Genomic DNA, 27,734 nt, shown 5'->3' on the forward strand with positions numbered 1-27,734 from the left:
TAAATATAAGCTATTTTGGGAAACTGATAGACTGAACTTCAGGAAATCTGCATTTGGTCAATGTGTTGTTGATGACAGAATTATGAAGCACTGGTTGTAATGTGGTTAGACCATCATAAATATTATTTAGCTCCTTGTTTTGTTAACTTTATCCATTCACTCTCTTAATAAATTTGGTCCATATAATGTTTGACCACAGAAGCCAATTGATTTTAAGAAAATATATTTAATAATAGAATGGCATTGTTCATTCAGTCAAAAGTTAATCAGTTATTTAATTGGCTGGATTTTGATTAATATATCTAATGGCAAATATTAAAATTCATAACTTTCTTTTAGTAAAAGTCTGTTCTTTCATCATGCTGCATTCTACATTACAGTATCTGATGTTTATTATGTGTAATTAATAATTATTATTGAAATCTATATAGCTGTGAATTATAATCCTTATTTGATGCATTCATATTATTAAAATTACTAGTCTCTCATCAAGAACTATTAGCATTAATAGAAGCCAAAAGATACATATACCAGATTTTTTACTGTATGCAAAAACCAGATTTTTTACCGTAGCCATCAGAAAAAAACAAAATTTATGTATATTGACTTCCATACACTTCCCATTACCAGAAGGTACTGATATGGCCACCTCTTAAATTTGTTAGACTGTCAACCTCAGCTACCCAGAGAAGCAGTTTATTTCAGTAAGTAATAACTCACTGACCAAATATAGAGTTCCTGAAGTCCAGTCTGTTAGTTCCTCAAATAGTTTATATTTATGCCTCTCATTTCTGTGTTCCATTTCAGTGTGAAAATTCCACTGTTATTCATATTGTTCACTTCCTCCAGTTCCTTATATATATCCCAATGATGCTTCCCCAGAGAGTTTCCAAATTCTGTAAACCACATCTTTGTAGTCTTTCCTCATATAAAGTGCAGTCTTTCCTCTTTGCTATTCTCACCAGACAAATTATGTCAAGGTGCATGGAACTTCTTGAATGGGTGTGAAGACAGACTTCATCAAGCCCTTTCAAGGATTTCGATGCCTTTCTTTAAATGTGGCCTCCAGAACTGAGCATAATATTCCAAATGCAATTCAAGCCATTGACTTGTATAACAGAATGGTGATCTCCTTCCTCCCTAGATACAGAGAAACAGCAAATATTGATGAGACACCTTCCTGACTATGCATAATAACCTGAACGCACTGAGATTTCACTGTGATTCTGAACAACTTCAGGAGAGCATTGAGTCTGTGGCATGAGTTGATTAGCAACAAAAGAAAGTGGCTGGTGGGGGATAACAGATCACATGACAGTGACAGTGATATATATGATAAGAATCTCTACACAACTTGAATAGAAAATACAGGCAAGATCCTGATGAGGATTGAAGTGCTATTAAGACATAAATGATATCCATACAATTATATCCACTTTTGTCACTCTCTTCCCCAGATACTAGAGGGTAGTGAACCAGATGTGCATTTAATACTTTCTATTTTCACCACTGAGGGTTCGTATTTAGTAATAGTATTCATCATATAGTGCAAGGCCTTTGCTGCACTGGCAAGAAACGCACGCACACACAAATTATATGCTTCCCTCCTCACGCAGATCCAGTTGACCTTTGAATTTATTCAAACTGTCAGCCTCAGCTACCTGCAAGGGCAACGTATTCCAGCAATCAGTGACTTGCTGGCTAAAAGAAAACTTCCTACAGTTTAATCTAAAACCCAGGCTCTATAATTTGAATTTATAACCCCTAGCTCTAGAATTCTTTATAACAGTCAGAATTCTCCTTCATTCATTTTACTAATCCCCCTCAGAGCCTTGTAAACCTCAATCAGATCACCTCTGAGGTGCTTTGTTGCCAAGCTCTGTAGCCCACATAATTGGAGTCTTTTCTCATATGGTTGTCCTTCTGCTGATCTCACCATTCCAGTTGCCCGTCTTTGGATCCTTTCAAGACTTTCAATGCATTTTTTTTTTTTTTTTATTATTATTATTATTCCAAATATGGTTGTACAATTGCCTTATACAGTGGGATTATGACCTCCCAATTTTTGGATCTGAATTCTCAAGAATTTTGATATTTTTAAACCCAAATTGGCTAACAGTGGCCAACATTTGAAATCTCTTCCTTTGATTTCCAAAGATAATCAAGAAAATAACAGTGTCATCTATTAAATGTGTCTACTATTAGTAGAAAATACAAATAAGATATGGCAGCACATACTAGAAGATTTGAAAACAATTTGTATGTTATGAAATATAGTACTTGAATCATATATGAAAATGGCCTTGGAAAACAAATTTGCATATGTACTCCAGAACGTAGTATAGGATACATATTTACATAATCTTAATAGAATGCTTTTATGTCCTTAATTTTTATATACCCAAGTATCATCAACCAGTAAGTAAAGCCAAACTGTGTAAAAGCAAGCTGTGAATCAATTTTTATTAGGCCAAGATATGTAGCTAAAGGCATTAAATAAATAAAAGCGTGACATAAAGCTAAATAAATAAGTACTAGTTACTGCCTGTATAGATTTATAGGCACTCAACAGGGACCAATTCAACAGGTAAATATGTATAATGTACATAGGTATTCTGGAATATAGTATAGGATCTATACTAAATATGTATAGTATGCTGCTCCTGCTCACCTGGCACCTCCGTAGCCAGGTGGGCAGGAGCAGCAGTGCATAGCACACGCTTTTTGATTAGACCGGGGTTCGAGCCCATGACCACCAAATGTGGAGGACGCGGAAATGTCAGGAAATGACCACTGCATATTCCCGGAGCGATATGGCCTTAGTTGCTAATGCTCCTAAAAACCAAATAACAAACAACAAACAGTAATGGGCATCCAAGGAAACATTTTAAAATGGTTCTCTGGATTCCTCTGATTATATTATTATGATATATTCAGATAAATAACCATGAGCTTTGAAGAAAAACAAGACTATTATGTTGTATCATCTGAAACTTACAAACAAAACGTTCTCAATTGGGGTAGTATCCAAGTCAGTGCAATTTCCTTTATCATGATTACCTCTCATAAAATTTATTTCTACAGAACTCTGTCTTAATCCTTTGTGTTAAATGCAGTAGTCTAAATATTAATTCTATACATAAATTGGTTCTTGTGTTTGAAGAAAAAACCAGAGCTATATTGGGCCACTGTTTGACATGTAATCAGGAACTTAAGAAAAAATATCCAAAAAAAAAAAAAAAAATTAGTAGTTTTGTTATTACTACCTAAGTTTGCCACTAAATTTTTTTTTTTTTTTTACCATTTATTTAATGTTATATTCTTCTAATTGGGAGTTAGTATAAACAAATTCCTTGATTCCAAGTAGTTTATATAGGTTGTTGTTTGTTGTTTAGGAGCATTAGCAACTAAGGCCATATTGCTCCGGGATATGCGGTGGTCATTCCCTGACCTTTCCGCATCCTCTGTATTTGGTGGTGACTCCAAGTAGTTTATATATGTATAAACAGAAAATCCTCACCAGAGTATTAGCGGTAATCAGACAAACTCTGTACTCAGTAGATTACCGTTGAATCAGTCATTGTCCCAGCATGAAATATGTGTACCTTCAAATTGAAGATTGCAGTGAGGATAAATGGGAGGTGGTGGAATGCAAGAATTATAGAATTGTGACATAATTTTGGAATTTTATCTTAAATATATAATATTTCTTTATGTTATTATTAGACATTGGATTATGCATTAAAAAACTGGTCAAATTACATGCAAATATGCAATACAGTTTTTACATTTATTATTCGTTTATTACAATTAATTGAACCACAGTTTCTTTGTATTCAGCGTGTTAAAGTAATAAAACCATTCATGAAAGGTTTTAAAGATTTTTTTTTTAAAGTTTCCCTTTCAAACTCACACATGGAATAATTTTTGTTACAATACACAATAATATATTTCTCAAATTGGTCCATTGTAAATTTATGATGTTTATCATCCCAGATCACTTTATATGGAGAGAATGACCTTTTTACTTCTACAGAAATGACTGGGCTGTATTTAAGAATGCGAGCTTGTGAAGCCTCTACTTGAAATGGAAGTTCATTTCCTTTCCCAATGAACAATAAATATTTTTTAGCCAAAGAACTAGAAAGCATGCTCTGGCACTTCCGATAGATGCTGAATGGCCACAATATACATTTGCATATGCATAGATTATATGCAATTGCATATAATCAGGAGCCTGTTGTCTGGTTATTATACAAGGTGATTTTGTTTATATGTGTTTTAGCCCTTGCATGTAGCATAGTGGTTATGTTCACCATCCACCCTGCATTGGGTGGAAAAAGTTCCTGGGGCAAAAATGTTTACCCATTATGACAGACAATATACTGATATCTCATAGCTTTAGCTGCATTAGCATTAGCAATAGTAGAGGCATATGATGCAAGAAAGCAAGCTTATGCAGCATCAGCCAAAAAAAAAAAAAGAAGAAAGAAAACCCTTCCACTTCACCCCTCCGTTCGTTCGAAATACCTGTCCAGCTGAGCCTTAAATTTATTTAGCCTATCAGCTTCTACAACAAGGAATGGAAGTCTGATCCACCAACCAACTACCCGCTGGCTAAAGGCAAATTTCCACACATCTATCCTACATCTGTCTTTCCTCAATTTGAATTTATGCCCTCTCAGGTGATTATTCTGAACAAGAGGCAGTATCCCATCAGCATTGAGCATGCTCAAACCATTCAAGGCTTTGTACACCTCTATCAGATCACCTCGCCGGTGCCTTGTCTCCAGACACTGTAATTTGCAAAACTTAAGCCTTTCTTCGTAAGAGCAACCCTTTGTTCTGTTCACTAACCTTGTTACCTTCTCTGTACTCGTTCTAGCAGCTCTACATCCTTCTTGAAATGAGGTATCCAGACCTGTATACAGTACTCAAGGTGTGGCCTGACCATTGCCTTATACAAGGAAATAATCACCTCCCTATCCCTGCTAGCAAAATTCCTGTATATCATTGATAAGACACCATGAGCTACTCTTGGCACCCGTCTGCACTGCTCAGAGAACTTCATATCTGCCTGCACAATTACCCCCAGGTCCTTTTCATTCTCTACCACTGTCAGTGTAGTACCACAGAGTTGATACGTTGCTTTAGGGTTGCTGTTTCTCATATGTTGTACTTTGCATTTGTCAATGTTAAACTTCATTTGCCACCTCTCAGCCCATCTGCTCAACCTTTCCAGATCCTGTTGCAGCAGCATAGCGTCAGTAGCATCCTTAACAACCCTGCCAACCTTTGTATCATCTGCAAACTTGGACATTAAACTTGATATACCATCATCAGTATTATTTATAAATACAGAAAACAACAATGGACCCAACACTGAACCCTGAGGGACTCTGCTAATAACATTAGTCCACGATGAGCAGTGTCCATTAATTACCACTCTCTGTCTTCTGCCACTCAACCATCCCTTTATCCATAGCAACAATTTGCCACCAATGCCACACTGTTCCAATTTGTGCAGCAGTCTTCCGTATGCAACAGTATCAAAAGCCTTTCTAAAATCCAAATATATAATATCAAAGTTATTCCCTGCATCTAATTATTTTTTGACTACATCATAGTCCAATCAAATTGGTCAGGCAAGACCTTCCCTTAACAAAACCATGCTGTGTCTGAGCTATAACTGAATTCTTGTAAAGATGATCCTGCAGTGCTTCTTTAACCAGTGCTTCCATTAATTTTCCTGGAACAGAAGTTAAACTCACAGGTCTATAATTACTTGTGTCAGCCTTTGATCCTTCTTTGTGAATTGAGGTTACATTTGCACATCTCCAGTCTGTGGGTACCTCCCCTGAGTCCAAGGAAGCTCTCATAATTATGGCTAATAGATTGCTTACTTCCTTTGCTGCCTCCTTTAATATAACTGGATAGATCCCATCAATCCCAAGTGCCTTTCTTGTATTTATCTTCAACAATTTCCCCTCCACTTTACTCTCAGTTATTACAAGATCATCTAGGTCACTGCCAGTGTTTACTTCATCTATGGCATTCCCCTTCCAGAATAACTCCTCATGTGTGAATGTAGATGCAAAATATTGATTTAGTTTGTTAGCTACCTGAGCAGGATCATGAACAGTTGAACCATCAATATCAAATGGACCAATCTGATTCATCCCCTTTCTTCTAGAGTTTACATAAGTAAAGAACTCCTTGCTGTTTTTCTTTGCATCCCTTGCCAAAGATTTCTTGTAATCTGCCTTCACCTGCCTAACCTCCTTTGTAATTTGGTTACAGATCAACTTATATCTATCATAGGCTTCTGTGTCACATGTTAATTTATATGTATCCCATGCATTTTTCTTCTCTGCCATATGTCTCATTAGTTCATCTGACATCCATTTAGGCCTGAACCTTGAACAATATTTCTTAGTTGGTATGTAAAGCCTAGTAGCTTCCAAGATGAGTTCTTTGAATGCTTCCCATTTTGAGTTTGCCTTTGGTAACATCAGTTTGTCCCACTGTATAGAATTTAAATACTGTCTCAGACCATCGTAGTCGCCTTTACGAAAGCAATAACCCTTCCCTTTACCCCTGATGGTAGTTACCTCTTTGAGTAAATCCCACTTCAGCACACTGTGATCACTGCCACCTAGTGGTTCCTGTATCTGCAGATTCTTAATGCATGAAGAATCACTGCTGATAATCAAATCAAGAGTATTGCTCCCTCTAGTTGCCTCCCGAACATGCTGATGTAGAAAACAATCATCCAATAAATCCACAAAAGCCTTGCTAGTGTGTGAGTGACCACCCCCCAAATTCCAGTCAATATCTGGGAAATTAAAATCCCCCATTATAAGACTCTCTGATTTACTGGCCCACTCTATTTCCCTGTACAGTTTCTTATTATACTCATCAGAGTCATTAGGCCTATAACACACTCCTACTCCCAATTTTGATCTCCCATTGCTTATGTCACACCAAACTGACTCGACACTGCACTGTTCAGCGATGTCGACTGGCTTCACTTCCTTGGATTTTATGTGTTTCTTAACTAATAGCATAACCCCTCCTCCCTTCCTATCCTGTCTATCCGTTCTGTAGACGTTGTACTCCCCAAATTCCAGTTCTGCATTACTTATATCTGTGTGACACCACGTCTCTGATATCCCAACAATATCCACCTTTGATGCTTTGAACAATACCTCAAATTCATCAAATTAATTTACCAAACTCCTAGCATTGGTGTACATGCAAGTATACATGCACCTGTTCTTTTTCTTAGCTATCCTAACACAACCCATGTGTTTACTTGTACCCCAATGACTCCCAGCAGTCTGAAATATCCTGCATCTTATTTTCCAGGCTGCTGCTCATTCCAATAGAAGCAGTGCAAGAATCACTTTCACCTCTGCCAGTGGCTACTGTTAATCTATTAGTCCTTGTATCCCCCCCAATCTAGCAGTTTTACGAACCACCTAACACTGCCTCGATAGCATCAGCAAACATTCTTGCACCCTTTCTATTTAAGTGTATCCCATCCCTATAGAAGGGATGGGATACACTGGCATTGGTGCTTAACACACACACACACACGCCTGTGCTTTAAAAATTAATTATTTTTAAATAATTTTACTTCTTTTCAATATCGATAGTTCTAAAATAATTTAATGACATGTACAGTTTTTTGAAATGTGACATCTTTTCTAGGGCTTTGCTATTGGGAATGGATTTTTGAATAGAGCTCTTCTTGGAAATTCAATTATCTTCTTTGCATATTATCATGGTCTGATTGGAAAACAGTAAGTTAAATTCTGCATACAAAAATTCTATGTCTGTGTGCAGTTATGACTATTATGAGTTCTGTATATTAATTTTTTGCAACTGTATTAGAATAGATAATTATAATTAGATTATTCTCTTTTAGTTGTATAATTTCATGTTAATTTCTAGCTGACTCTTGATATACATCTGCTAACATTTGGCTCAGTTATATAAACAAATCAATTAAAGAAACAAAATTACAAAAAAAAGCCATTAATTAATTGAAAAATCTGGATTGAATGGTTGAATTTTTTAATTGAATTATTTTAACAATTAAAATAATGAGAGAGATCCATTGTGTAATATTTATCAAACTGCAGCTATTATTGATTTTTCTCTTTATTTACCTTATAGAAATATATAAATTTGCTAAGAGTACAGTTAGAGTTTTGTTCTTTGTATTCCTGAAGATGGCACACTGTGGCCATAGATGCTGATGCACCTAATAAATCCTCAAACAAACAAACAAATTCCAAGATATTTTTAAATAGTAAATCTGTGAACAGCAAGGTTATGGCCCAATGGGAAAACAGAAAGTTCCTAGCTCATGAGACATTTTTGTATAAATGCATTTTAGCACTGCATTAGTATGTGGTTATTTATTTATTTTTATGGAAATCCCAAACACAGAAGCTATTAGAACCTACAGGTACTTAGTACAGTGCATGGGTTGAAGACTGAGATGACAGAATATACTTGTGGGCACTAGACTTGAATTTCTGTCGGATATTCAAAAGGAAGTTGATCCAAGAACAGAAGTAGAAAAGATATAAATGAGGAAGAGAAAGCTCTACGAGTTTGGAGAGTGAATGGATCCTGACTGGTTGTCAGCATCCAATAAAACATTAGTTATGTGTATCGTAGTGTAAAACAAAACAATGTAATTTACAGTTTACAAAAAAATAATTATTTAATATAATAAATGCCATGTATTCTTCAACAGTAATGTTCATGTGTGTGATATTGAACTTTTGATGAATGATCACGTGCCTAGCAACTGAAGGGTGAGACATTATGGTCAGAAATTTTTTTTTTGCAAATGAGTAAATTAGCACAGTGATCATGATATATTCTTTGAGGGTTTATATCATGTATAATTAGATGTTCAATGAGTGTGGAAATAACTGAGATTTGCTGAAAAACATGACTTGGATTGTTTGTACTTTTCAGTACATTGACATTGGATCTTATCTTAGTTCACATAGAATAAACAAAAAGAGTTTCTTTAGAAATTTTTGAAAATTTATAAAATGGGAAATGCTTTTAAATATTAATTTGTTCTTATTTTGGCTTGACTGCTCATATTAGGTTTATTTCAAAAATCAAATCGGAATTTTCATGAATAATTCTTGATTTCTCTGACTAGATTTCAGAATATATTTATTTAATATTAAAAATTTATAAATAACAAAATCTAAGTAACTTTGATTAAGCATATAATGAATCTACTTCTGTTTTCCTTAATATAATGATTTTATCCCATTTTATTTTTAAAGCTTTTTTACCCAGTTACCAACTTCCAAGAGTTTTCATTCAAGTCAGAATTTAAAAAAATGGTACCAAATTTATCGTTACTGTTTTTTGATATGTGCTATCACTACACAATATTTATGTATTGTTTGATTCAATTTCATCGACTTCTGGATCTGAATTTCAAAGAATTTTGGCTTTTGTAAACCAAATTTGGATAACAGTGGCTGACAGATGCAATCTCCTGCTCCTCTGAATTTAAAATCTGTTTTCATTCTGTCTACAATTCTTTAGTTTACATTCTGCAATCAATAATTACACAGAAATATAGATAAGAGATGGCAGCACTTTTTTGGAATATTTACAACATACTTTGAAATGCCATTTAAAGACATATATGTCTATACAGATGTGCTCCTGAGACCCACACATGAAAAACATATATAGATGTACATCCTCCAGAAGCGGTTAATGTGATTCCTTTCTCAAAAACTCGCTCCACTTCCACTGAACAGTGACATTTAGTTACTGTTGTGTGCATTTTCTGTGAATGCTGTAGTAGGCACTGTTTGAATTGGAATCTATAATTCAACCTCTTTCTTTTAAACTTGTCAAAACACCCACATGCATAAACTAATCAGTGGCCACTTGTGGTTCACTTTATTCTGTGGAACAGCCCTTCTCTTAATGTATTTCTTTAAAATTGTAATCTGCAGAAATTCATGTCACATTTAAACAAGTTTCTTTTGGCTTCTAAAACCATTTGCAGTACTAGTGTACTATAGATCCTAGTAATCTTTCTTTAGGATGGCATAAATAGGGAGAAAAGTGATTTAAAAAAATACCTATACTGCAAACCTCTTCTCGTCTCTTCTACCCCAATCTAAGTTTATACAACACATTATCTCCTTTTATATTGCTAAAATTATAATTGAAATGAAAAAAAAATTTTAATGAAAAACGGTTAATTAAGAACAACTTAGCTTCATTGGCAATTTAGGTCTGAATTTCCATTTGACAACCTCTGCTTTGCAAGGCTTTAGAACAGAGAGATATGAAAATTACCAAAGTAAATATTACACCATCATCCAAGAAAAGAAGGGGGGGTGGAATCTATTAAACAATGGGATAAATGTGAGATCAGAACAGACTACATATTAGGATTATATCTATGAAAGGAAGGAAGGATGATGAAGAAGATAAGAAAATCCTGTTCAGCTTCTGTAGTGTATTAACTTTTTCATTTATTTATGCATGCCAACTTAAACTGCACTGTAGGTGCTAACATGGAAACATTTACTGTTCTGAGATTTTTTTACTCAACTACACATAATGTTTGTTTGTTATTTGGTTTTTAGGAGCATTAGCAACTAAGGCCATATTGCTCCGGGATATGCGGTGGTCATTCCCTGACCTTTCCGCATCCTCCGTATTTGGTGGTGACGGGCTCGAACCCCGGTCTAATCAAGAAGCGTGTGCTACGCACTGCTGCTCCTTCCCACCTGGCTACGGAGGCGCCCACACATAAGATAATAACAACCATACATAAAAAGAGAGTAATTCTGTAAGTTTATTCTTTCAGAATTACTCTCTTTTTATGTATTAAAATTGTTTGCTGATCAACCAATTTTGCAATTGGTTAATCAGCAAACAATCAGCATTTAGATCCCTTCTCAAGACATCGTGACATAATCTTGTCATGATGACTTGGAATAATCCCCACGGGAAAAAGACAAGAAAGGTTGAACATGCATAACTTTAAAATGTTATGCCTATCCTGACAGAGTATCCATTAATAATTATTACTGAACAAAGTATAGCAGAAAATTAGATAGTGGCTGGATGTCTGTTGTGGACCACAGAACCGTTATTGGTGCACCTATAAAACCCAAATGAAACCTCTGTTCTTTGCATAATTTCATTATAATAAAATACAGATCTGTAATAGTAAAAAAAAAAAATGAAAAGAGAGAGAACAAGATAGTTATAATAAAAGAATGTTACATAATTTCCACTGTGCAGTGGGTAGAGCTAAAAAGGAAGTAATACATTTAGTTGCCTTTTGGTTTAAAAAGATCCAAATTGAAAATTGTAATTTGATACAAAATATGCTAAGAGAAATGGGATCATTCATGCTATCCACTACAGATAGTTTATAGAACTGCAGTCACATATCCAAAAGTTACAGATGTTTTTAGTATCTTATTGGAATATGTTTAATTTTGAATCACAAAGCAAAAGGAGGAGGGAAAAAAAGGGTTAGCTTATTACAGTGTTTAAATTAAGCTTATAATTATATAATCTGTAATAGAGGTTTTCGGATATATAATAGGTTTTTTCAGAGAAATATGGTTTTGTTTTTTTTACTTTCCAAAGGGAGACACTTCTGTTTCAGTTGTTGTTGTTGTTATTTGGTTTTTAGGAGCATTAGCAACTAAGGCCATATTGCTCCGGGATATGCGGTGGTCATTCCCTGACCTTTCCGCATCCTCCATATTTGGTGGTGACGGGCTCGAACCCCAGTCTAATCAAGAAGCGTGTGCCACGCACTGCTGCTCCTTCCCACCTGGCTACGGAGGTGCTTCTGTTTCAGAAAAGTACATACTCAATAAAGTGAGAATCCAAGAGAAAAACTATTTAAGAGAAAAAAATAATACATATTTTTAATACATATATATATATATATATATATATATATATATATATATATGTATGTATTAAAACTTTTAAGGAAATATGATTAATTTTACTGTAGTCAGCTACTGAAGAATAGCCAAGAGTGAGGTTAGTGGCTGTTAAATGATAAATATAAAAGTAAACAAAATGAAATTAAATTAGACTAGCAGAATTTTTTAAGGAAAAATTTCCTGGAAATGTAATGATTACATAGTCATTCCTTATTTTATTTGCTATCATTAATAATATAAGTGCAAAGAAAGAATAGATTGTTATTGACCTGGGATAATGTGTGGACACACGAACTCACATTATGAGATCAAGCCCTAGTTTGATTTTTAAAAAAATGCAAGCCTATTATTAAATGTTGTGCCAATATATTGACAGCAACAAAACAGTTAAAGGGAAGTTGTAAAAACACCTCTTGCCATGGTGTCATACTGATTTTAAATGGCAATTTATTATTATCATAATGTGATATGTATAATTATGCATTTAAATGCAATACATGGTAACTCATTGTGAAGGTAGTCACAGTATGAGATACAATTAAATTGATGCCATTCACATTACTATTGTAGTTTGCTATTACGAATGAAGTATTTGTATCTACACTGATAGTTCTTTAGTAAATTGCATGCTCGTAGTATATTATTCCTTGAGCATTTAAATAAATTTTCTGTTTATACTCCGGCACGACAACCAAGTCAGTGGAGTTTACAATAAATCGGCAATACAAATATTTATCGTATTTAGTAGTCACGGGCTTGAACCCTGGTCCACTCAAAGGAACGCATGCTATGCACTCTCGCTCCTGACCACTGGGCTACATCAGGCCTTCTTTTTTACTAGTAATTTAAATGCTATGCACTTAAAAAGTCATTTTTCTTGGGCTACTAATTTATATTCTGAAATTATGTCAAAATTATTTTTTTTTCTTTAATATCAATATTTTTAATTTGAATGTATTTCTTTGCAGTCTGTGGAGTGATCTGGAATCACATTGTTGCCATAAAGGTATTTCTCAAGAAACATGCAACTTTGTTCAGTCTACTGACCCTGCCTGCCTTGAATGGGTAAGTGGGTTTCGTAGGCACAGAAATATATAGAAAAAGTATATATAGACAAAATTGGCATATGTATAACATTAAGTTAAATTACAAATGCAAATTAAATTAAATTAAGAGCCTTGCCAGATGCAAATACAGCAAAAACCAGTACTGTATGCGTAGAAAGAATGAAGAGATGGGGAGAATCTAAATTAAGAATAAGGGTGTTGCAGAGTACCTAATAGTTTCAAATACATTAATTAGCAAGGCAAATTTACAAGGCAATTATGAATAAATTTAGATGCCCAAACCAGCACTTAGACTTAATAACTTCAAAACCATATAATGTTTTACATTTTAAAAAAATCAAGATGGGACAGCCTACATTCACCACAACCAATGAGGCGTGAGTGCCTGCCATTGACCTGGAAACTACTACTCTATCCATTGGCCATTCATTCTTAGAACAATTTAATGATGGCACTCTGTGAACAGCCCACAGGATTTGTTGTTTCTGTAATACTGCCACCCTTCAACAATCGTCTCTTTTTTGAATTCCTTTAGGTCACATGCCATGAACCTGCAGTATCACATTTACCACCAGGTGAGGAGGAATGGCTGATGCCTAAAACACAGGGGGGAAGGGGCATAATATTTTGACTGGACAGCACATAGTATTAGTATTAGCAATGGCCACATGGTGCCAGGAAGCCTATAGCTTATTCTGCACCAGCCAAGAAAAAAAAAATATATAGAAACACGCTGAAGTGTTGGAGGGAAAGAAACTAAATTAAGAATAAGGGTGTTACATTAGTGTTGTGTTCACTATTTTTGCTGATCTCGCAATGCAGATTACCATATCTGGGCCCTTTTAAGAAGCTCTTTTTTACAGATGAGGTATCCATACTTGGACAAAATATTCCAAATGCAGCCTTACAATTACCTTATACAGTCAGTCCTCGTATAACACTTGTTTACATTACACGAATTCGATCATACACGATTTATAAATAGGGGAACGATATCTTATATAACACGAACCGAATTCGCTTATACAAGATTTGCCTTTGTGTTTACAAGAAATGGCAGTCGAATGCGGAATCACGCCAACTGAACGCCACACAATAGGAATGAAGAGAAGATTCTGAATATGTATTTATGTGTTTTATATCAGTGAAGGGGAAACACATTTCACCATAATAACTTAAAAACCAACACAGTTCCAGCTATCGGTATAATCGCAAATGCAATTAGATCGAGTTTACTACCAGTTTATAACAGATTCCACAAGCAGAAACGCAACTGGAAATTGTTTTTATTGTTTTATGGTAGTAACCCATAGAAATGTGCTTTAGTAAAATGTGAGACGTTAATAGTGTATTTCTGCCTTTACGGTGTTTATTCAGTTACTACACGCACGCAGCTTTGTTTATGTGTATCAAGCGTGCCTCCTCGTTTTGTAATTGTGCTTTATTCCCTAAAAATGAGTAAAATACTTAAAAGGTGTGAAAAGAAAGCGTCCTGGTGAAGACACAGCAGATTCAGAGAGAAAAAAAAAAGCAATATCGATAAACAGAGGCAGACTGGGTCAAAAATTTTTACCTGGGAAAATTTATAGTGGCCTCATACTACGGTTTATGGCCAAAATCACACCGGCCTCCGGCCCACCAGGGTTTCTCCAGTAAAGCTTATGGCCAGTCCGCCACTGTCGATAAGTAGGAAGTAAGCAAACCATTAGCCATAATTATGAGAGCTTCCCTGGACTCAGGGGAGGTACCCATGGATTGGAGATGTGCAAATGTGACCCCAATCCACAAAGGAGAATCAAAGGGAGACACAGGTAATTACAGACCTGTTAATTTAACTTCTGTTCCAGGGAAATTAATGGAGGCACTGGTTAAAAAAGCATTGCAGGATCATCTAGACATGACTTCAGTTATAGCTCGAACACAGCATGGGTTTGTTAAGGGGAAGTCTTGTCTGACTAATTTGATTGGATACTACGATGTAGTCACAAAGGAACTGGATGCAAAGAATAACTTTGATATCATATATTTGGATCTTAGAAAGGCTTTGATACTGTTGCACATGGAAGACTGCTGCACAAATTGGAGAAGTATGGCATTGGAGGCAAATTGTTGCTATGTATAAAGGGATGGTTGAGTGGGAGAAGACAGAGAGTGGTAATCAATGAACACTGCTCTTCGTGGGTAAAGTGCCTGCCTGGCAACCCAAAGGTCGCTGGTTCGATTCCCGCCTCGGGCTTGGATCAAAGTACTGCAAAAACCTTGGGAGGTGCATTATGGCCACAGAAGCCTATGTGCCAACAAATACAAAAAAAAAAAAAAAAAAACTGCTCTTCGTGGACTAATGTTATTAGTGGAGGCCCTCAGTGTTCAATGTTGGGTCCATTGTTGTTTTCTGTATTTATAAATTATATTGGTGATGGTATATCAGGCTTAATGTCCAAGTTTGCAGACGATACGAAGGTTGGTAGGGTTGTTAATGACACTAATGACAGTAAACTGCTGCAACAAGGATCTAGAAAAGTTGAGCAGATGGTCTGAGAGGTGGCAAATGAAGTTTAACATTGACAAATGTAAAGTATTACATATGGGAAGCAGTAATCCCTGAGTAATGTATCAACTCTGTCATACCACACTGACAGTGGTAGAGAATGAAAAGGACCTGGGGGTAACTGTGCAGGCAGATATGAGGTTTTCTGAGCAGTGCAGATGGCCTGCAAGAGTAGCTCATGGTGTCTTGTCAATGATATACAAGAATTTTTCTAGCAGGGATAAGGAGGTGATTATCCCCTTGTATAAGGCAATGGTCAGGCCACACCTTGAGTACTGTATACAGGTCTGGAGGCCTAATTTTAAGAAAAGATGTAGAGCTGTTGGAACGAATACAGAGAAGGGCAACAAGATTAGTGAATAGAAGAAAGGCTTAAGTTTTGCAAATTACAGTGTCTGGAGACTAGGCACCTGCGAGGTGATCTGATTGAGGTGTATAAAAACCTTGAATGGTTTGAGCATGCTCAATGCTGATCGGATTCTTCCTCTTGCTCAGAATAATCACCTGAGAGGGCATAAATTCAAATTGAGGAAAGATGGTTGTAGAATAGATGTGCAGAAGTTTGCCTTTAGCCAGCGGGTGGTTAATTGCTGGAACAAAACTCCATCTGTCATTGTAGAAGTTGATAGCTTAAATAGATTCAAAGCAGAACGTGACAAACATTTGGAGCGAGGGGATGGGTTGAAATAAGGGTTTTTTTTTTTTTTTTTTTGGCTGATTCTATATTAGATTGCTTTCTTTTATCATGGGCCCTTGCTAATGCTAATGCCCTGTCTTTACATCGTCTGCAAATTTTGACATCTCACCCCACATCCCTTTGTTGATCTCATTTATGAAATTCAGAAACAACAGTGGTCCAAGAAGCAATCCTTGGGGGACACCACTTCTGACGTTACACCAATCTGGAGAATAGCCATTAATCTCCAGCATCTGCCCTGCAGCCAGTCTATATTAAGATCTATATTTCTAATCTAAGATCCTAATCTATATTAGGATCTTTCCAGTAATCCCAGCATGATGCACTTTTACAGTAGCCACTCATGAGAGACTAAGCCGTGCTAAAATCCAAATAAATTGTATCAAAGTAGCCAGGTTAACTGAACAGGATTTTCACTTAACAAAACCATTCAGAATGCCATTTCTATCTAAGTGTCCCTGATAGAAGTCTTAATCATTGCCTCTAAGATTCTCCCTGCCACTAAAGTCTTAGAAATACCTTTGTATTGTTGGCATGTAGTAGTAGTAGTAGTAGTGGCATGTGATGCAAGAAAGCAAGTGTATGAACTTATGCAGCATCAGCCAAAATAAAAAAAAAAAAAAAAAAATCACACCATTCCCTCCAAATGCCTGTTCAGTTCCTCCTTAAATTTATTTAACCTATCTACTTCCATGACGACAAATGGAAGTTTGTTCCAGCAATTAACCAATCGCTGGCTAATGGCAAATTTCTGCACATCTATTCTGTATCTGTCTTTTCTTAATTTGAATTTATGCCCCCTTAGTTTCATAATCTGAACAAGTGGAAGGATCCCATCAGAATTCAGCATGCTCAACCCATTCAAGGCCTTATACACCTTAATCAGATCACTGCGCAGGTGCCTAGTCTCCAGCCACTGCAATTTGTAGAACTTAAGCCTCTCTTGGTAAGAGGATCCCTTCATTCCCCTCACCAATCTTGTTGCCCTTCTCTGTACACGGTCAAGCAAAACTACATCCTTCCTAAAATGAGGCCTCCAGACCTGTACGCAGTACTCAAGGCATGGCCTGACCATTGCCTTATACAGAGGGACAATCACCTCCTTTTCCCTGCTACCAAAATTCCTATATGCAAATTTGTATCATTGACAAAATCCCATGACCTGCCTTGGCAGCCTGTCTGCATTGCTCAGAAAACTTCATATCTGACTGCACAATTACTCCCAAGTCTTTTTCATTTTCTACCACCTTAAGTGTAGTATCACACAGTTGGTACGTTTCTCTGCGGTTACTTCTACCCATATGTAGTACTTTGCATTTGTCAAGGTTAAACTTCAGTTGCCACTTCTTAGCCCATCTGCCCAAATTTTCTAGATCCTGTTGCAGTAGCACACTGCCATTACTGTCATTAACAACCCTGCCAACCTTTGTATCATCTGCAAACTTCGACACTAAGCCTGATATACCTTCATCAATATCATTGATAAATATACAAAACACCAGTGGACCCAACACCGAACCTTGTGGGACTCCACTAATAACATTAGTCCATGAAGAGCAGCACCCATTGGTTACCGCACCTCCGTAGCCTGGTGGGAAGGAGCAGCAGTGCGTAGCACACGCTTCTTGATTAAACCGGGGTTCAAGCCCGTAACCACCAAATATGGAGGATGCGGAAAGGTCAGGAAATGACCACCGCATATCCCTGAGCAATATGGCCTTAGTTGCTAATGCTCCTAAAAACCAAATAACAAACAATAACCATTGATTTCCACCCTGTGTCTTCTCCCACTCAACCATCCTTTTATCCATTGTAGCAGCTTACCCTTAATACCATTCTGCTCCAGTTTGTACAATAGTCTTCCGTGCGCAACAGTGTCAAAAGCTTTCCTGAAATCCAAATATATGATATCAAAATTATTTTTTGCATCCAGTTCCTTTGTAACCACATCATAATATCCTATCAAATTTGTCAGACAAGACTTTCCCTTAACAAACCCATGCTTTGTCTGAATTATTACTGGAGACTTGTGTAGATGATCCTGCAACGCATCTTTAACCAGTGACTCCATTATTTTACCCGGAACAGAAGTTAAACTAACTGGTCTGTTATTACTCGTATCACCCTTTGATCCACCTTTGTGAATTAGGGATACATTTGCACATCTCCATTCTGTGGAAACCTCCTCTGAGTCCAAGGATGCTCTCATAACTATGGCCAAGGGTTTGCTTACTTCCTTTGCCATCTCCTTTAATATAACTATAAAATCCACCCCAGGTGCCATTCTTATGTTTAACTTCAACAATTTCCCCTCCATTTTGCTCTCAGTTATTACAAAATCATTAAGCACCCCGCTACAATTTGATAACCTGCCATTTTCAAACCTTAATAACTCCTCATGTGTGAATGTAGATGCAAAATGGTCATTCAGACTTTCAGCTATCTGAGCAGGATCATCAACAGTCGAACCATCCATATCAAGTGGACCAATCAGATTCATCCCCTTCCTTTTAGAGTTTACATAAGTAAAGAAATCCTTGCTGTTTTTCTTAGCATCTTTTGCCAAGGATTTCTCGTAATCTGCCTTCGCCTGCCTAACCTTCTTTGTGACCTGATTACAGACTAGCTTATATTTGCCATAGGCTTCTTATTGACAGGGTGTTGATCGCTGTAGAGTGCGATCAACACCCTGTCAATAAGAAGTCTTCCTTTGCCGTCTCCATTAATATAACTATAAAATCCACCCCAGGTGCCATTCTTATGTTTAACTTCAACAATTTCCCCTCCATTTTGCTCTCAGTTATTACAAAATCATTAAGTATCCTGCTACAATTTGTTAACCTTCTGCCATTTCAAACCTTAATAATTCCTCATGTGTGAATGAAGATGCAAAACACTCATTCAGTTTGTTTGCTATCTGAGCAGGATCAACAGTCGAACCATCGATGTCAGTTGGACCAACTGACTTGCTGAATTCTTGCTGTTTTTCTTAGCATCCCTTGCCAAAGATTTCTCGTAATCTGCCTTTGCCTGCCTAACCTCCTTTGTGACCTGATTACAGACTAGCTTATATCTGCCATAGGCTTCCGAGTCACTTGATAATTTATATGCATCCCATGCATTTTTCTTCTCTCTCACGAGTCTCATTACTTCATTTGATAACCATTTAGGCCTTGAACAATATTTCTTAATAGGTATGAAACTTTTAGTAGCTTCCATGATTAATTCCTTGAATGTTTCCCACTTAGAATTTACTGTTGGTAACATTGTCAGTTGATCCCACTGTACAGAATTTAAAAACTGTCTGAGACCACTGTACTTACCTTTACAGAAGCAAAAACACTTTCCTTTACCCCTGATGGTAATTATATCTTTAAGTAAATCCCACATCAGTACACTGTGATCACTGCCACCTGATTGTTCCTTTATCTGCAAATTCTTAATACACAAATGATCACTGCTGATAACCGGGTCAACAGTATTACCCTCTCTGGTTGCCTCTCGAACATGCTGCTGCAGAAAACAATCGTCCAATAAATCCACAAAAGTCTTACTAGTGTGTGAGTGACCAACCCACAAGTTCAACCTACAGTCAATATCTGGGAAGTTAAAATCTTTATAAGACATTCTGATTTACTGGCCCACTCTATTTCTCTGTACAATTGTTCATTGTACTCATTCGAGTCATTAGGCCTATAATACACTCCTACTCTTATTTTTGCTTTCGCATTGCTTATGTCTGACCAAACTGACTCAACAGTGCACTGTTCATCTATATCAACTGGATGCACTTCTTTTGATTTTATGTTTTTCTTAATTAACAGCATGACACCTCCTCCCTTCCTATCCTTTCTGTACACATTGTACTCCTCAAATTCCAATTCTTCATTCATAATGGCGCCTCCGTAGCCAGGTGGGAAGGAGCAGCAGTGCGTAGCACACGCTTCTTGATTAGACAGGGGTTTGAGCCCGTCACCACCAAATACGGAGAATGCGGAAAGGTCAGGGAATGACCACCGCATATCCCGGAGCAATATGGCCTTAGTTGCTAATGCTCCTATAAAATAAAAACCATTCCTAATATCAATGTGACACTACATCTCTGATATCCCAACAATATCCGCCTTTGATGTCTTGACCAACACTTCAAGTTCATCAAATTTATTTACTATACTTCTAGCATTGGTATACATGCACCTATTCCTAGTTACCCTGACACATCCCATATACCCACCTATTTCACGATGACTGCCATCAGTCCCTGAAACCCCCAGCACCCCTCGCTCCAGGTGGCTACTTATTCTAATAGAAGTTGTGCAAGAATCACCTTCATCTCTCCCTGCGGCTACTTTTAACCTTTTAGTCTGAGAATCCCTCCAAGCTAGAAGTTTTCCGACCCACCTAGCACTGCCTCAATAGCATCAGCAAATATTCTTGTATCTTTTCTATTTAAGTGTATCTCATCCCTGTAGAAGCAGTCTCTCCTGTTAACAAGCACAGACCACGCTGAAAAAATTCTACCCCTTGAGCCTGGCACATTCCCTCCAGGGCCGATTTGATTGACAAGGCTCTAATCATGTACTCCCTCCTATCGTGTCTGTGCAGAATTGCAGACACTTTCAAATTTAACCCTGACTCATGACTTTTTTGCAACATTGACCTGTACTTGTTAAGTAAATCTGCAGATCTCGTACTCATAATGTCATTGGTGCCAATGACATTAAGAGTAGGAGATCACAGTATCACCTTTTGTGCCCTTAAAAGATGATATATGCTTTACAACGTCATCAACTTTTGCCCCTGGCAGACATACCCTGGTCCTGTTCCATCTATCCTTTTTACACAATATATTCCTTGTCTCCCTGACAATAGAGCCACCAACAATAACTAGTTTTTTTTGGGACCAGCGCATTCTGCCTTGGAGATTTCCACTCTGTTGCCTGATGCCCGGGAGTGAGCTCTGGCGTTGAGGTGTGCAGCTGAGAGCTTGACGGGCCCCTCATATTGATTTCTTCAAGGGCATCTACCCTACACCTCAAAAGCTCTCATAGATGCCCAGTAGAATGCCGAGTTGATGCCTAATTTCTAGACACTCTCTGCACCTGGCACACACAAAGACATCCTCCTTGGCTAGATCATGTTCTGTTCCAGAGAGTTCGGCAAACATTTCACAAGTTGCACATTTTTTTAGGCTGTGATGCATTGGAAAATCGCTCCCCTCAATTCTTCCCCGAGTCGCAGCACTCCTGCCACTTTGTGCCCGTTGCTTTGCTGCTCTGGTCTGGGGCATGATATTTTAAATTAATAAGATCAATAAATTTAATTAATTAATTGTCATACACTATCTAATAGAATCCTAAATTCAGTGATGCGTATTACGCTATATAATTATACGTTAGAGCTACCTAGTTACCACAATTAAAAATTTGAATTCCCTACTACTCTGTACAATGGCTGCAAGATTCGAACGAAATAACTGTTTTACGTATATTAAGTAGTAAACTACAAAAACTCTTTATCTAAATTAAAAATAAAAATAAACAGTGTAACTATAACTATAAGACTACATATAAAGTACAATATAAAATAACATTTAGATAAATAAAAAGGCAAACACTTATTGCTTTTTTGGAGCCTGTAATTCACAGCTGTAATTTTTAAAGAGAGTCAGCGCCAATCTAAATTCCAAGTCCAATGATATCCTGATAATTAATCTCAGTGTTTCAATACAATCTCCACCCCCCCCCCCCCACAAATTACTGGGTATATGCCATAAATTCTAGGAGCCTTACTTGCCTTTTGGCTTAAGTTTTTCAAATAAATAGTCATCTGTAATTTCGAAATCACTAATTTCATATGTCAGCCTCGCCTGCACATCCTCTCCTCACTATGACGGATCTTAGCATGTAAAGATCAATGTGAAGTACCTATCAGCAACTTCAGTTGGGTTTTCTAAGACTTACCACACCCATTCCACTAGAGTCTAATTTGCTTCTCTGCTTCTTTGTATTCAAATACATATTAAAACTCCTTGTACCCCTTCTTTGTTCTCTTAGCCAGTTCTTTCTTTCGCTCAGCTTTTGCTGCCCTAACTACTTTTCTGTGGTACTATTACAGATCACTTTGTAGGCTTTGGTATTTATCATCACTCTGTAACTTTCCAATGCTGTCTTTTTCTGCTTCGTTAGACTGGCTAGCTCCTTATTCATTCAACTCAGCATCCTCCTCATGCTATATTTTCTTAATGTTATGTGCAGTATGTTTTCATGGCTTTTATGATTATTGCTTTATAGGTATTCCATAATTCTGATATATTTGTCCTCCCTCTGCAATTTTCCCAGTTAATAGATGCCATGCAGCACCTTAAAGTCATAGTCCCCTTTTCAGAAATTAAAACTTGTGCTTTTGTCTTTAACTAGTGCAACATCTTATTTCATCTTACAGCTAATGACTGCATGATCACTACCTGTAAGCCCTCTGGTGTCACCTGATTTGTAAGCAATGATGAGTTCTAGAATATTCTTACCCCTAGTATTTTGTCTAATATGCTGGTACAAATAATAGTCATCTAGTTCATTTAAAAATTTCGTTACCCATGGTGAGTTTCCTTCCCACTTATTCTAATCAGTTGAAGTCACCCATAACATTCCCACTTGCTTATCCATTCCATCTGCATGTAGAGACTCTCGTAATGCTCTTCACAATAAATTTTTTGCTCCCACTATCATTATACCTTTGCTTCCAACTAACTCACACTAAACAGATTCTGTGTCAACAGGCATAACTTCTGACTCGGTGAAAGCTCTTTTTGCACTCAAGACTGTTCTTGATAAGAAGCATGCTCCCTCTGTCCCTTTTGTCTTCCCTGTATTTCCTAATTAAATTATACATAGCATAGCATTACTTTTCCAGATAGCCTACATTTCTATTAGCCCTGTTATATCAGCATTAGTTGTTCTAGCCAGGAGTTCAAATTCATCATTTTGTCGACAATACTCTTGACATTACTGTAGAGTTAGACTAAGTTCTTCTATAGTTTACTTTTGTGACACACCCCTTAAAGTTATTTAGGCTTATTTTTCTAGGTTTATCTTCCTACTCATTTGAAAAGTTGCCACCCACCCTCAGAACATCTTTCCAACATTGGCGATTCTGTTGTGGGACCTGATTCAGGGCTGCACCACTTGGCATGTCACAAGATACTTGAGGCTCTGAAGAGTGTCCGGTTACATTTATTTTTAGAGCAAGCACCTGTTTCTTCAGTGACTCATTCTTCTCGTAATGCACCAAGTTTTAATTTGGGATCAGTACACTCCTTACATCAGGTGCAAAGAAAAGAATCATTTGTTGAGCTTGGTTTTTTCCTACTAGTCCGACCTTAAAATACGAGGGACAGACACTGTGTAGGTGACAAACTTATGACTCACACTGGAAATGCCCACAGGCATTTCTGTCTGAGTCACAGTGTCCTTGGACTTTATATTGAAAGTAGATCTTGTAACAACCATTATTTAAATAAGAGTAACACCATATTCAAATGAGGGAATAAGAAAAAGGCTTAGGGTAACTAATATCAAAGGCGCCTCCGTAGCCAGGTGGGAAGGAGCAGCAGTGCGTAGCACACGCTTCTTGATTAAACCGGGGTTCAAGCCCGTCACCACCAGATGCGGAAAAGTCAGGGAATGACCACCGCATATTCCTGGAGCAGTATGGCCTTAGTTGCTAATGCTCCTAAAAAACAAATAACAATAACAAATAATATCAAAAGAATTCTACCATAGGTATTCAAAGAGAACAGACATGTTTTAAGTTGGCTCCGATGATTAACTGAAGGGGATTAAGATCAGGTGTAAAAATTTTTGTTTAAATTAATTTTGATATTTTGTAAATTTTATTTAATTCTTAACTTTTCTAGAGTATTTCTACGAAGTTTAATTCTTTCCGGTAACTTTGACAACTTAATTTTAAATTCATTAGTGGATAAAGTCTTGGTAACAGTTTAATTTCTGTAATACTTTGCTAATTCTGTAATATATTGTAAATTTAAATTTTGTAATCTTTTTTAAGTTCAAATTTTACTAAAAATGAATAGCAAGTGCTTAAAATATGGTACTCACCCTGTATAAATCTGCAAATAAATGCAGGGAATAACTTTGATATTATATACTTGGATCTTAGAAAGGCTTTTGATACTGTTGCACATGGAAGACTGCTGCACAAATTGGAGCAGTGTGGCATTGGAGGCAAGTTGCTGCTATGGATAAAGGGGTGGTTGAGGGGGAGAAGACAGAGAGTGGTAATCAATGGACACTGCTCATCGTGGACTAATGTTATTAGTGGAGTCCCTCAGGGTTCAGTATTGGGGCCTTTATTGTTTTCTGTATTTATAAATGATATTGATGATGGTATATCAGGCTTAATGTCCAAGTTTGCAGACGATACGAAGGTTGGCAGGGTTGTCAAGGACACTACTGACACTATGCTGCTGCAACAGGATTTGGAAAGGTTGAGCAGATGGGCTTCGAGGTGGCAAATGAAGTTTAACATTGACAAATGTAAAGTACTACATATGGGAAACAGCAACCCCAGAGCAACGTATCAACTCTGTGGTACTACACTGACAGTGGTAGAGAATGAAAGGGACCTGGGGGTGGTGGTGCAGGCAGATATGAAGTTCTCTGAGCAGTGCAGACGAGCTGCAAGAGTAGCTCATGGTGTATTGTCAATGATATATAGGAATTTTTCTAGCAGGGATAAGGAGGTGATTATTCCCTTGTATAAGGCAATGGTCAGGCCACACCTAGAGTACTGTATACAGGCCTGGAGGCCTCATTTCAGGAAGGATGTAGAGCTGCTGGAACGAGTACAGAGAAGGGCAACTAGATTGGTGAATGGGACAAAGGGGTTCTCTTACGAAGAAAGGCTTAAGTTTTGCAAATTACAGTGTCTGGAAACTAGGCACCAGCGGGGTGATCTGATAGAGGTGTACAAAGCCTTGAATGGTTTGAGCATGCTCAATGCTGATGGGATTCTTCCTCTAGCTCAGAAAAATCACCTGAGAGGGCATAAATTCAAATTGAGGAAAGACAGATGTAGGATAGATGTGCGGAAATTTGCCTTTAGCCAGCGGGTGGTTGGTGGGTGGAACAGACTTCCGTCCCTTGTCGTGGAAGTTGATAGCCTAAATAAGTTTAAGGCTCAGCTGGACAGGTATTTCGAACGAACAGAGGGGTGAAGTGGAAGTGGTTATTTTTATTTATTTATGTTACTTTTTTTTTTTTTTTTTTTTTTTTTGGCTGATGCTGCATAAGCTTGCTTTCTTGCATCAAATGCCTCTACTAATGCTAATGCTAATGCTAATGGTGGTTAAATTTAGGAGGAAGGTGCATTAAAGAAGAACTAAGGCAGAGAATGGAGTGGAAATATTTAAACAGATTTAAAATGAGCGCAAGGAAGTAGAAGTGCAAATCTCCAATCCTTAGTTGTCATAAAGAGGTTGAAGGACACAAGTGGGAAAAAAAGAACGGCGATGCCAATAGTCATTACAAGAGACTTTCGTTGAATTAGAACGTCATCAGTTGGCAAATGGGGGAAAAGAAAGCGCATGTTGTATTTAAAGTTTATCTATACTCTCATGATGCTCCTTTTGACATGTGGGAAGTTTAGCCACGAGAGGTTCCCAGCTGGTGAGAGATTGAAAGGAAATTTGGTGTTAATGATATTGATATCGGAATAGTGTCGGTACCATTCAATGGTGAGGGCTTCGTATTGGAGAACTTTGTAGCTTGATCTAAGTTTAATAATGGTGATGGCAGAGTCGACAAGGGGGGGGGGGGTGTTTGAGCATGGATTGTTAGTTCAGTGGACGATTGACCTGTCCTGAAACTGTTGAAATTGTAGTATGCGTGGGTGTTGGAAGTTGTGGAGGAACAGAATTTGGTGGTAGTGCTGCCAACGTAGATCGGCAGCACTACCACCAAATTATGACAACCAAGGATTGGAGATTTGCACTTCTACTTTCTTGCACTCGTTTTAAATCTGTTTAAATATTTCCACTCCATTCTCTGCCATAGTTCTTCTTTAATGCACCTTCCTCCTAAATTTAACCACCATCTACCAATAAATTTATTTGCAGATTTATACAAGGTGAGTACCATTTTTTAAGCACTCGCTATTCATTTTTAGTCAGATTTATCACGGTATTATAAGATTGCTATAATTTCATTATCGTTCAAATTTTACTTTTTAGTTCTATTTACTTTTCTTAAAACTCACATTTGTGAAGACTAATTTTTGATAAATTCCTTAATTTCTTACATAGCTTCTTAGATTAAAATAGGCTTAAAAGTCATATTATAAACAAGTTTTATTTGGCTAATTTCTCTTGGGCTCCAATCGGAGCCAAGTTTTTATATTGGTATGTACATGATGAAGACAATACATACTTTGTGTATATGCAAATGCACTTAAAAAGGAAGCCAGACAAGTGAGATTTTTAATCCTCAAGCAGGCACCTCAAAAAAAAAAAAAAAAAAAAAATCATGTCAATAGGCATATTGATATGTACAGTATTTTGAAGTTTTCATGTCAGGGATTAAAAGATACCCTATCCTGAAAGAGGCCTCTGAGGTCGGGAAAACTCATGTCTAAAAATATATATAAATTCATACACCGACCATTGAATAAAATTTAAAATTTAATATGACTACAATCTTTACACAAAAATATTTACAATAAACTATTGTGGAATGCTAAAAACTGTAATAAAAGATCATTTACAATAAAATTTGCTAAAATATAAAACATTAAAAGCGCTAAAAACCTGAAGCTTTCGGGAGCGTCAGCTCCCTTCTTCAACAGTGAAATGACTTCCTGCAACATCTCCTTAAGTAGCAGGCTCACGGTACCTCCACACGTGGTATTTCTCCACGTGGTTCAATCGGCACATGGTCAGAACTGGAAGCGGAAATGTCTCGGGAACGTGGCAAAGAAAATCGTTCATCCGACCTTAATATAATTGTTTCAAACAATTATATTAAGGTCGGATTTTCAAACAATTATATTAAGGTCGGATTTTCAAACAATTATATTAAGGTCGGATTTTGAAACAATTATATTAAGGTCGGATGAACGATTTTCTTTGCCACGTTCCCGAGACATTTCCGCTTCCAGTTCTGACCATGTGCCGATTGAACCACGTGGAGAAATACCACGTGTGGAGGTACCGTGAGCCTGCTACTTAAGGAGATGTTGCAGGAAGTCATTTCACTGTTGAAGAAGGGAGCCGACGCTCCCGAAAGCTTCAGGTTTTTAGCACTTTTAATGTTTTATATTTTAGCAAATTTTATTGTAAATGATCTTTTATTACAGTTTTTAGCATTCCACAATAGTTTATTGTAAATATTTTTGTGTAAAGATTGTAGTCATATTAAATTTTA

At 37.0% G+C, this 27,734-nt stretch overlaps 1 protein-coding gene across 1 annotated transcript in view; it reads left to right on the forward strand.

Moving 5' to 3' along the window:
- The window catches only part of LOC150080144 (lysosomal protective protein-like), a 71,377-nt gene that overhangs the window by 23,240 nt on the left and 20,403 nt on the right, over window positions 1-27,734 (forward strand). The window contains exons 5-6 of the mRNA XM_090381852.1: window positions 7,714-7,805; window positions 12,953-13,049. Coding sequence (XP_090237978.1) covers window positions 7,714-7,805; window positions 12,953-13,049 — 189 coding nt within the window. The remainder of the gene's footprint in view (window positions 1-7,713; window positions 7,806-12,952; window positions 13,050-27,734) is intronic.

Source organism: Mastigoproctus giganteus, chromosome 9 (genome assembly GCF_048544385.1).
Source record: "Mastigoproctus giganteus isolate SK-2022 chromosome 9, ASM4854438v1, whole genome shotgun sequence".
In the NCBI taxonomy this organism is placed as follows: domain Eukaryota; kingdom Metazoa; phylum Arthropoda; class Arachnida; order Uropygi; family Thelyphonidae; genus Mastigoproctus; species Mastigoproctus giganteus.